The sequence below is a fragment of the Convolutriloba macropyga genome, chromosome 5 (genome assembly GCF_964194025.1).
Source record: "Convolutriloba macropyga chromosome 5, txConMacr16.3, whole genome shotgun sequence".
Lineage (NCBI taxonomy): Eukaryota > Metazoa > Xenacoelomorpha > Acoela > Convolutidae > Convolutriloba > Convolutriloba macropyga.
The window spans coordinates 30911132-30923367 of record NC_134472.1 but is presented as its reverse complement, the minus strand read 5'-3'; the positions used below and the strand labels follow the sequence as shown (position 1 = coordinate 30923367).

Here is a 12236-nt window from a genome sequence, read left to right as displayed (position 1 = left end):
ATTAGGATGTCAAAACGCTTTTATCAGTGGCTTATGAATGCATTGTCGGTTAAAGAAACCAGCTCCGTCTCTACTTCAAATTATTTCGTCTCCAAACGTGAGTTTTTACAGTAGCGTAACGCCTAAAAATCAGTTAACGGTAACTCTTCTCAAGGAACAAAAATAGACACTAGAGGCTGTCCAGTGATATGTTAGTTGATTGAACATGTTTGTCGTCAACCAGTGATATTGGCAGCGTAGAAATGATTTTTTACAGTGGATTTTTTGAAATTGACGGAAATGGTAAGTGGAATTATTACAAAAACAAGAATTTAGAAAGCAGCAATGATGCACTTGTTCATGTTACAGGAGCGGAGCAATCAAATACGTGATTGATTCACTTGTTTCGCTCCTCAGAGTATTCTAGATTTTTCGTCTTGGTTAATGAGGATAAGAAAACGTTACAGAAAAAATTTAACTAGTATAGAATTAATTAAAACTAAAATAGTTTGCATTTTCTCCTTGAGTATTTAAAGAGTATTTAGTGATCACAGAAATCGGCCAAAATTCTGTCTCTTGTCTCTAAAACTATTTAATGTGAAGATGCTACGACGCTGACGGCATATATATTGTTTTCCATTGAAAAAGTTTGTCAACATTCCATATTTTGGTAACGTAGAACTGACGAAAATATCAAGTCGAATTAATACAAAAAAAAGTGTAGAAAGGATCAATGATGCACCTGTTCGTGTTCCAGGAGCGGAGCAATTAAATACGTGATTGATTCACTTGTTTCGCTCTTCAGAATAGTCTAAAATTTTCTTCTTGATTAATTAGGATAAGAAAACGTTGTAAAAAAAATTAGGTTGTTTAGAATTAACTAAAACTAATATAGCTTGCAACTTCTTGAGTATTTAAGAGCATTTAGTGATCAAAGAAATCGGCCAAAAATCTGTCTCTTGTCTATAAAACTATTTAATGTGAAGATGCTACGACGCTGACGGCATATATATTGTTTTTCATTGAAAAAGTTTGTCGACATTCCATATTTTGGCAACGTAGAACTGACGAAAATATCAAGTCAAATTAATACAAAAAAAAGTGTAGAAAGGATCAATGATGCACTTGTTCATGTTACAGGAGCGGAGCAATCAAATACGTGATTGATTCACTTGTTTAGCTCCTCAGAATATTCTAGATTTTCTTGGTTAATGAGGATAAGAAAACGTTACAGAAAAAATTTAACTAGTATAGAATTAATTAAAACTAAAATAGTTTGCTTTTTCTCCTTGAGTATTTAAAGAGCATTTAGTGATCAAAGAAATCGGCCAAAAATCTGTCTCTTGTCAATAAAACTATAAAACGTGAACATGCTATGACGCTGACGACATATCTATTATTTTTTGATTGAATATGTTTGTCGACATTCAGTATTTTGGCACTGTAGAACTGACGAAAATATCAAGTCGAATTATTGCAAAAATAAGTTTAGAAAAGATCAATGATGAACCTGTTCATGTTCCAGGAGCGCAGCGATCAAAATGCGTGATTAATTCACTTGTTTCAGTGCTTCAGAAGATTTTAGAATGTTCTTCTTGAATAATTAGGTAAAGAAATCGTAATAGAATAGAATTAAGTTTTATAGATTTAATTAAAACTAAAAAAGTTTGCAACTTTTCCTTGCCTTTTTTTATAGCATTTAGTGATCACATTCACTGGCCGTCAATCAAATACATTATTGATGATACGGCTCTCTCAAAATAGTTAAACGTATTGCCAATCCTATACCAGGAACAATGGCAAGAGTAACCTGAAAGAAAGCAGAAAGAATTTGAAATGAAAAAATTAACGGTCTTAGTTTCGCATATTGATAGCACGAATAAGACGAATAGAGCGATGTAAAATTAACAGCCTAAAAATATCTCAAACAGTCTTTTAAGACCATGTTTTTAAGTTCATGCGCCAAAAATGAGAGATCTAACAAGCATGTTCCTTAAAAAAAGAATTTACTCCGTCGTATCACTGAAACACACAAACATACTATTCCATGTTCAAGAGAATCTGTCAGAAGGTATATTGAGAAATTAAAGACTTATCAAATTTCTCCCCAGCAGTAAAATTATTGAACGTTTTTTTATATAAATGTATTATGCAATAATGTAATATCCTGCATGCTCGGCCTTTTGGTTTTGCTTCAAATTTTTCAATTGTGAAAACATTGGCTTAACTGATTGAAAAATGATTACTAATCGAGTAACGGTTGTGTCCTTAACCAATTATCTTGATCTGAGAAAAGCGTTTGACATTTTACTATATCTATCTCCTGGAAAAAAATTGAAACTTATGGAATAACAGGACCTTAAATGAAACTTTTTAAATTTCATATGTCTGATAGAGAACAAGCAGCAGCAATAGGACCTGAGTTGAAGCATTTCGTTGTGCTGCACCACTTGTCTCTACCACTAGACCGCTTTTACTTTTGCTTTATATCAGTTATTTAAAAAATCATCGCAATATCTGCGAAATTTTTCCAAACTATCTCTCTTCTGATTCCATGGAAAGTAAAAATTGAAAAAATGAATCTTGAAATGAACATTTATCAATAAATGGTTAAAAAGTTAAAAACTTACTCACTACTGAAGCACAGAAATACAATGTACCAATTTAACACCCTGAAGTATTGACATTCCAAACACTTTACTCCTTCTCACTAAATGCGTAAAACATCTCGGTAAACACATAGGCGATTAGCTTTGGCGCGGCACTTAAATAAACAAGTTTACCTACTCAATCATAAAACTATCTTTATCGATTTATCTATTCCTACAAAGAGTTACCTCAAACAAAGGGTTGTACAATGAATATATGATTTTTATGTAGAATCTAATTTACAGTATGCTTTACCGGTGCACGGAAAATTCTCTTATAGAAAACTCAGTCCGCTGAAAAAATTACAAAGAAATTCCTACGGTGCAATAATTTCATTCCAAAACGGGATCTTGCGGAACTTTTTTCGAACAACAGAGGTTATTGCAGATTCATAAACCTAATGTAAATGATTTTCTGAAGTTTTCTGCGACCTCATACAATATTTTACGTCAATCATTGTTTCTCAGAAGCTTTCTTGAACGAACTCCGATGACGTATGAAACAAGACGTCAGTTAAAAGGAATTAGCGCGTTCCCAAACTTAAATCAAGGGCCAGGAAGAACTCTATCCAGTACCGGTGTGCAAATTTGATCAATCATTTGTTCAAATGTAGATTATTCTCTGGAAATAATTTTAATATCATTGAACAAGTAAAACACTTTGCTGATAACTTTAAGAACAAGGAAATGCACTTAAATTTGTTTCTATAAACATATGCATTCAGCTAGGTTCAATAGGTTTTTCGGGTGCTGACTAATATTAAACTTTCACTCGGTTGTACATTTATGAATGCTTTAGCCTCGGACGATTTCTTCGGCTTCCAACCCAGGCCTAGACCTCGACTTATGAAAAGACTTTAAAAGTCTAGTAGGGGGGGCCAATATTGACTATAATTACACGGTCGAGGTTCCTAGTTAAAGTCGAGCTAATATCTTTTCATGGGTCGAGCTAAAGTCTTTTCATAACGAAGAAAGTCCAGCTAAGGTCTTTTCATGGGTCCACCATTAGTCTTTTCATAAGTCTGTTTTATTTCAAAATTCAAAACTTTTAAATTTTTTTCCTGCCTCTGTACGTACAGAAGCAGAACCGGAGCAAGACTAAATAGTTTTGCACCAGAGCAGTCCAACTTAAGAATCAGTTGGAAATCTGCCAAAAGCCTTAAGAATTTTGTCAAATCTTAAGATAAAGAGTTATAGCAGATCGAGTATAATACCACATTACTTGATTCTATGAAAACAGCTAGCTTAAGAGTATTGGTCCTAGTCTCATTAGCCATAGAAAAATTTCGGCGTTATTCAGTTTGTTTTCCTTCCCGACATTATGAGCTATCTTTTTAAAAAAACTAATGAAGATTTTTGAGGTATTTGTCGTTCTTTTGAATCGTAAAAGGTGCAGGGTCATACATGCTGACTACGTTATATGCAATATTGCACGTAAAACGTTAATGGCAAAAAAGCAGACTTATGAAAAGACTAATGATGGACCCATGAAAAGACTTTAACTCGACTTTGTTTGCAAACATTGTGTCGAGCTTAAGTCCAGCACAAACTTTGGGTCGAGCCAAAGTCTTTTGTAAATTTTTGGGTCCAGCTAAAGTCTTTTGCGAAAAATCTGAGTCGAGCTAAAGTCCAGAATGTCTTTAAGTCCAGCTAAAGTCTTTTCATAGCTCAAATGAGTCCAGTATGGTCTTTTCATAGCACATTTTGGTCGAGCATTGTCTTTTCATGGGTCGAGGTCTAGACCTGGGAATAGTAGCCTTAGGGGTGCTACCAATTTTTTTGGGAAATATAAAAAAATACAAAGTTCCGATTCCCTAAACAAAATTTTAAAAGTCTCCACGATTTGAAGCCATTTCACATCAATGACAATTTTTTAAACCAGTGAACATCAGGTGGCGCTGATTCAATTCAGTGGTACTGTTAATCTCGTTGCTGAGATTTTTATCTGGAGTTCTTTTTCTAAACAACTCATGGGTTTAAAAATCAGTTTGAATTACTTTATTTCACTACTAGAATGCTGAACTGTCAATTTATAATTATTTTCAATGTTTTTTATTTCTCGGAAACGCAAAAAGAGCGGCTGCTTGCTGGTAAGTTTTCCTATCCAATTCCTGAGCGCGGAGGTTCATTTGTGTAACAGAGCCGCCGGGGAACCAGGATTGCATAGTATAGCTGATAACAGCTCAGTTGAAAGACAGCTCCGCCTAAATTTCCGACTGTGCTTGCTGTGCTTCTGTAAAGGTACAGTTAAGGTGGAAAAACACATAAGTTTGCGGTAAAACAATTCTTACATAGGACTAAGGTCAGGTATGATTATATAAACTTCGGAGGTTGTTGGCATTCTCAACGTGCTTAATTGCAGAAGAAAATCCCTGGCCGAATGACAATGTCCTGCTTTCAATTTTGTCAAGGATACTATAAAACTCGAACAGAGCAGCAATTTCTAGAATATTGTAGTCGACCAACCTTCTTTTAATTGGTGTTTTTTCGTTTCCCTAATAGTGCTACCATATATATCATTTGCCAACCAGGTACTATGAAGCAGTATTTGATACAAAAACACAGCAACACGTCGCTTCGTTGCCCTCTAACACAGCCACCATACGGCAGCAGATAACAAAACGCTGTAGAGAGAAAAAGAGTTTTGAGTCAAGTCCAATATTTTTAACATGCACGACGTTTTTTACAAAAGAATATCTATTTAGATAAAAACCAATTTTACCAATGAGAAAAACAAAAAAAGCATTGTTGGGGAAGGGACAACAAAAAAGCATAAACCTTTATTTCATTAGGCAGTAATTAGTGTTAAGGGTCAATTTGAGTCAGAGACGTAGTTTTCCAGACGCAAATTAAAAATAAGGTGTTCCAAACAATGAAACCAATATTAAAAAGATTTTGACTCAGCGGGCCTGAGGTTGATTGCTTGTATTTTGACAAACAGTTTGAGGCTCGAATGCACTCGTTAAAACATGGCAAAATTTTCAGTTGACAACCCACCTATCCAGATTATATGGAAGTTGTGTTAGAAATAGCACTTTGGAGGAGCAACGCAGGAAAGCTACAGGAACGGGGCGGGAAGAGTTTGAAGAGAAGGGGACTTTGTGGTACGAGATAGTCCAGGCTTTAGATAAAACACCAGCTCTTTTTTTAGACCACATAGGTGTGGTAAAAGCTTCAAAATTTTCGAGACAATTCAGCTACATAAATTGATAACACAATAACCTGGCCTAAAAAGTTTTTAAGTGAGAATATAGTAAAAATTTCTCACCTGATAATATGATGTGCAAAACCACTCAACACCGGTGAATCAGTGATAAATGTCTCACTATTTCCAAAAAGGGCTTCCGAAATAATACAAAAATTAAGCAACACTCGTGAAGTATAGCAAAAACGAGAAGAGTCTAGAAAAAATAAAAAGAACAACTGATAAGCCTGTGTAATGAAAATATATACAAAAAACAAAAACGATGGCGTATTTTTCAATAAAGAACGAAAGCGTTTCCACTGCCGGAAAATGGTACATATCGCCAAAGACTGTAGGCTATACAAAACAATTCAGTAACAAACCAAAACTTCCCCAATGAAAAGATTCAAATGTTGTCTGCATATACATATAGCCAAGATTTGCAGAAAACAATAAGAGCCTGAGGAAAAATTAGGAAGCCACAGCAGGAGAACTAGTCAGAAAGGCTTGCAAAATATAGTTGGCATTTACAATTCTGAAGAAGAAAATTTTTCTTTCTTTCATATTTTGGAGAACAACCTTGCAAATGAGCTAGCTTTGGCTCAGGTGCAATCATTCATATGATTAAAGACAAAAGTTTATTTTTAGAAATAGGCATTGAGCTTCTGGAGTAGTCACTAATCCAAACAGCAGTAAAAATTTAATTATTAAGGAAGGAACAGTTGAATTCTTAGTTTCGACTTCCAAAGGTAGAGAGCAAAACATGAGACTAAGTGCTGCGTTGCATGTGCCCAACAAAACAAGGAAACTGGTATCCTTGTCAACACTTATAGCACTGGGCAATGTGATCTTCTTTGTAGGACCTTAGAAATACGAACTAAAAACGGAACAAATTCCCTTCAAAGGAAGGAGTTAGTTTGTTTATCTGGAAAAACATTTACTGGAAAATATTCTCAGAGCAGTGCAACTTAATTATTTTGTGACTTGAGAGCTTGGGCAAAAGCATTCTTGAGAACATATAAAAAGATCCCACAATAGAACGAAAACTAAGTGAGCACATTCTAACAAACTGTGAAACCAGTCGGCTAAAGAAACCTCCAGTTCCAAAAAACTCAGGAACGAGACCAAGTGAATTCCTCGAAGTTCCGCATACCGACACATTAGGGCCTATTCGTCCGGAAGCTACCGACGGCCACAAGCAAGGAGTAGGGTTTGTGGATAGTGTAAGCAGGTTTTAAAAACTAAATTTTTTAAGGTCAAGTGATGCGGCCATTGATAAAAATGAAGAGTTTTATGCCGACATAGGACAACCAAGTGCGATTGAGAAGGGAATTGTGTTTCAATTGACGAAAAGTGTTGGACCAAAATTTTGGTCACCGTACACACTACAACAAAAATTCAAGATTGAAGGAATGGGGAAAAATATTCCTAATCGCTAGATGTCCTTTAGAGCAGTCAGGACAAGAAAAAGCGTATTTGACAACATTAAATATGTCAACTGAGATTTTAAAAATTTATTTCCATTCAAGTATTTAGAAGACACATTGGAGGCAATGTACTATAAGAAATCTAACTTGAACTCTAAAAAATGTTTGGTTTTTCAGCTTTTGATCATGTTTTGAGAAAAGGTTGATAAAACTCAGGATGGAAATTTTTGGGCATCTTCTCAGTAGTAAGACCTATAAACCCAAAAATTAAAATCCAGTAGATTTTCTTGGGAGAAATCGTGAATGAAGAATTACCACCTAATTCCAATTTCTAAAAACTTTGGGTAGATGTGAAAAGTGGCATGAAGCAATGAAATTGGAAAACAACTGATTAGTCGAAATAATTTTTTGGAACTCTTACAGAACAATGGAATTTATCCCAACGGCAGCCAGTGGCATGTCGCGCTTAAGTTTAGTCCATGTTCGGATATAAAAAGTTATAGGGCAAGATTCGTAGCAAAAATATCTAGTCAAGTACCCGGTGGGGGCTAAAACGAAACAAACTCCCCAACAACACGACTCGCAACAATTAGGGAACTGATAAGCAATAAAGTATTTTAAGACACTGAGTTGAAACAAATAGACATCAAAGCAGCATACTTAAACGCTGACCTCCAAGAAGAAAATTTCATGCAACAGATGGAAGCTTTAAAATATTTGACAAGCAATACATTATTTGTGAGCTGAGGAAAAATTATATGGATTGAAGCAGTCCGGTAGAAATTGGTACCTTACCATCAAAAGTTTTCTCGGGAAAATAGGTTCCAGTCCGTATCTTCCAGATGAATGCCTGTTTATAACAAAAAATAAAAATGGTAGAGAGGGAATGTTGTACTTTTGTTTAGATGATATAGTTATATTAGGATTGCAGGAATATGTTTCAGAAAACTTTAAAAACGAAGATTGTGAGCATTCCAAATTAGCAGTTACGGATATCTTATTTGAATCTTAAATATATAATTTGAGCAAAGAGATAACAAATTTTTGATGAATCAAGAATATTATGTAGAAAAATTGCTAGTAAAATTTATAATGAGATACTAACATGAGATACCGTTAGATGTTAGCCTGAAACTGTCAAAATTAGATTAACAAGGATTATGTAGCAATTAGCATAGAGAAAAGCAATCAAGTGTTTATGGTTGTATAGTGGCATGATAAAAACCTCTGGCGTGAAAAAGTAGACTAGTTTTTGCGCAGTTGCTATTTTTTGAGTATTTTTGTTCAAAGTCCTGGAAAGCGACATTGGAATGCAGCAAAAAGGAGGTTTACGTTACCTAAGAGGGACAAAGTCAGAGAAGATTATTTTACAGAAAGAGAGAACATGCAGTTGACCGGGTTTTCAGACTCAGATTGGGCAGGCAACAAAGACAATAGAAAGAGTAAAGTGGGTTAATGTTTTAAGCTTAACAATAGTTCAGGTGCAACCAGTTGGGCTAGTAAATTGTAAAAGTGTATCTATTTCAACAGCTGAAGCTGAGCTTAAGGATGTAGTCGAGGCAAGTTTGGAAGCCGTACAATTAACAAACCTATTACAAAAAATATATTTAGAAGTCCAGCAGCCAGTAAAGTTCTTTTTAGACAATCTTCTTGTATTGCTCTTAGTAGGTATTCTATGAATCACGGAAAAACAAAGAATTTTGCATTAAAAGCGCACTTCGTTCAGAATTTAACCAAAAGTGGGAAACTAGAGCTAAACATATTGCCTACCAATCGCATGCCGGCGGACACTCTTTGAACACAAAAATAATGGGGAACAACACAAAACTATCACTTTCGGGATTTCCTTCTGGAAGCAAAAACTTAACATGATAGGAGGAGAATTGAAACGATAAAAATGATAATTGTTTAAAGTATTAAAAGTTATATGTACTTCAATGCAAGTGCGCCTTTACATCTTGGTTATTTGTGAAATGAGTGAATGTAACAAGAAGCCAACACGTGCTTTTTCTACCAAAGTTTTTCCCCATTTTTTGCTTTGTTATGTGTGATCTATTAACCCTCAAATCGTTAAAGATGTAAAATATTCGAGCAAAATGCCAGAAAAGATCGGATAGCACGAGAGGTAAAGGAAGCTGAAAATTAAAGGTGATCACATGAATGTAAAAATGCGGTAACTTGGGGAAATAAATTAGCGCCGACTTTTGTTCTAATCGCCACTGTTGTCAACCATCAATTCTAATTCAAATATTCGGTAACAAGATTTTTCTCTTCTTTCTCATTAACCGGAAGACTTAAGCTCAATATATCAGGATTTTTACCCGGTTTAGTGTTTCCAAAGTTCTTTCCTGCGAAATTTTATTAATTATAATTTACAAGAATCATGAAAAACATTGCAAGAATAAATGTTTTTACAAATATATATTTATATATATATATATATGTATATATATATATATATATACACAAAGAACATTGTTAATTTCCTCTGGTACACTTTAGAATAAAAAGCACATGGTAGAAAAGGCAATGTAAAGTTAAGAATATAACATTAAGTAAAATTATAAAATCATTAAATTACCCAACTAAAATGTTACATTACATTAGTAAAAAATGGCCTAAAATGCGATTTTTAAATGTTCTCACAGTTTTATATGTACATCATGAATATTTAAAAAATTTAAAATCTAATGCACTCAATGTCATCTTTCGTATCAGTTACTTTTGGGTCCTTCAAAAATTCTTTCCAAAAATTTTCGTTCAGTTTTTTTTAAGGAAACTTTCGATGTTGTTTTCAGTCTAATATTGGAAGGCAGACTATTACAGATTGGAATGGCTTGTGCAATAAAAGAATCAGTTAAAAACTTATTGTTCTTTCTTATATTGAACGTTATTTTTTTGACTCGTCATGTTGTTTTATTCTCATGGTAGAGAGAGGTTCAATTTTATATGCTAGAAGATCTTTGCTGAGTAAGCGAAAATTATTTTTTGATGAATGGTAATTCAAGAGAAAATAGACTGGTAATATTTCGTTGCGAAGTTTGAGATCTGTGGACCGATCGTTTTTCTCCTTTTAAAAATGGTTTTTATTCCCCCATTAAATTGTTTTTCTAAAGTTGTGAGTAATGACTTTTGCAACCTTATCAAAATTAAAGCGGAATAATCTGGATGATTTATTACTATTGCATTAAGCAATAAGATTTTTGATTTCTCTGATAAACTTTTACTTAGTGTATTGAAAACCTTTATTCCACAAGCCATTCTCTGAAGAATCTTTTTCACTTCTCCATAAAATTTTAGTTTGCTATCAATAATTACGCCAAGATACTTCACACTCTTTGATTCTGCTATTATTTCGTTGTCGATATTCAGAACAGTATTTGTTAACCTCTTCCTGGTGCTGAACACAATATATTCTGTTTTTTGTTTGTTCACCACTAACTGGGACTTTGCAAAAAAAATCGATAATTTTTGAGATGTTATGTTCAAGTTTTGTTTTTGACGATATTTCATCAGTGTCGGATGTAAAAAGAAAAGTGTCGTCTGTTAAAGCTATAATATTCCGTGCTTTAACCTATGATATTTTATTTGTTCTATGTTAGCTACTTTGTGCAATTCTAAATGACAAGGAGACCGAAACTTTTGCTCTTAATAAACAATAGCTCAGTTCATACAAACTGAAGTTATGGGATATATATATATATATATATATATATATATATATATATATATATATATATATATATATCAAATACCAAAACAAGTGAAAGGCGAGAACACTTTTTGACACACAAACGCTCCGTTTTCATGTGTCTCAAGATTCACGCTGAATCACAAGAGTTTATGCGGGTATTAAAAAGGGCCTGGATGAATATTTTGGCAGATCTCAACTTGGGCCAGCTTATAAAATATCAGCGACTGAGAACTTTACCTTTACTGTTTTTGACGGTGTTGACATTTATTTGAGTGCACCTCCTGGCATTACTCTCATTGATGTCATCAATCTTCTTCACTTCGTACCACGTGCCTTCGAGGTCTGTTATGTTGAAAGGAGTATGGGATGAAATTGACGGACAGGCTCCCAGGTGGTACTCAGACTCTGTAAATCTACAACTTAAAATTGTACCAATTATGGCAATGTAGAAATGTCCGGCAATGTTAGCCATAACTTCAGTTTGTATGAAGTGAGCTATTGTTTATTAAGAGCAAAAGTTTCGGTCTCCTTGACATTTAGAATTGCACAAATTAGCTAACGTAGGCCAAATTTCATGGGTTAAAGCACGGAATATTATAGCTTTAAGTAAAGGGCAATCCCTTGAGAAACTGGCATAAATACAAAATAATAATAATAATAAATTGTTTCCATCAGTCAATAAGTAGCTTTTCACAATTACTTGTACAAATACAATCAAACAAAAATCTGAACCGCTAATGAGAAATCTCAAAGAAATGTTTCGCTTCCGTGTAATCATGAACCGCAGCTGCAAAATTCTCCATTACAATTTCAGATTACCTGACAGGATATGAGATCCGATTCTTTGAAGCAAAGAAGGGCTTTCAAGATGAAGAACTCGAAAACCAAATTTAGCGAAATTAAACAGCAGACATAACGAAATGAAAGGACAGGCATTGATTGATCGTATACAAATTTATTAATTGTTATCAATACTGATTAATATTGTATTGAGCAAAACAAACAGCTGTTAATGTGTTCTCGAAATATGAACTATTTAAAAAATGCTAACCTTTAAAAAGTAGGAAAATGGTTCCAATATGGTTTCAAGTTTGATATGATGAGTATAAATTGCACCCTTATATGACAAGGATGTAAAATTTTGATTATTGTTTGCTGAATACTTGTTTCACCTCTTCATATAAATTAATGTAATTTAATCTCAACCCCACAATTCTTTCTTTGCAAGGTGAAAGTCTGCATCACATTTTGACATTCCAGTTGCCCCTGATACAGTTTGCAGTAAACATGCATGATTGTATTGA

At 34.0% G+C, this 12236-nt stretch overlaps 1 protein-coding gene across 1 annotated transcript in view; it reads right to left on the bottom strand.

Annotated features, from left to right (window-relative positions):
• LOC142339947 (apolipoprotein D-like) overlaps positions 1 to 11456 on the bottom strand; it is a 31380-nt gene extending 19924 nt beyond the window's left edge. The window contains exon 1 of the mRNA XM_075390316.1: positions 11170 to 11456. Coding sequence (XP_075246431.1) covers positions 11170 to 11404 — 235 coding nt within the window. The 5' untranslated portion in view covers positions 11405 to 11456. The remainder of the gene's footprint in view (positions 1 to 11169) is intronic.
• Between the last annotated feature and the right edge of the window lie 780 nt (positions 11457 to 12236).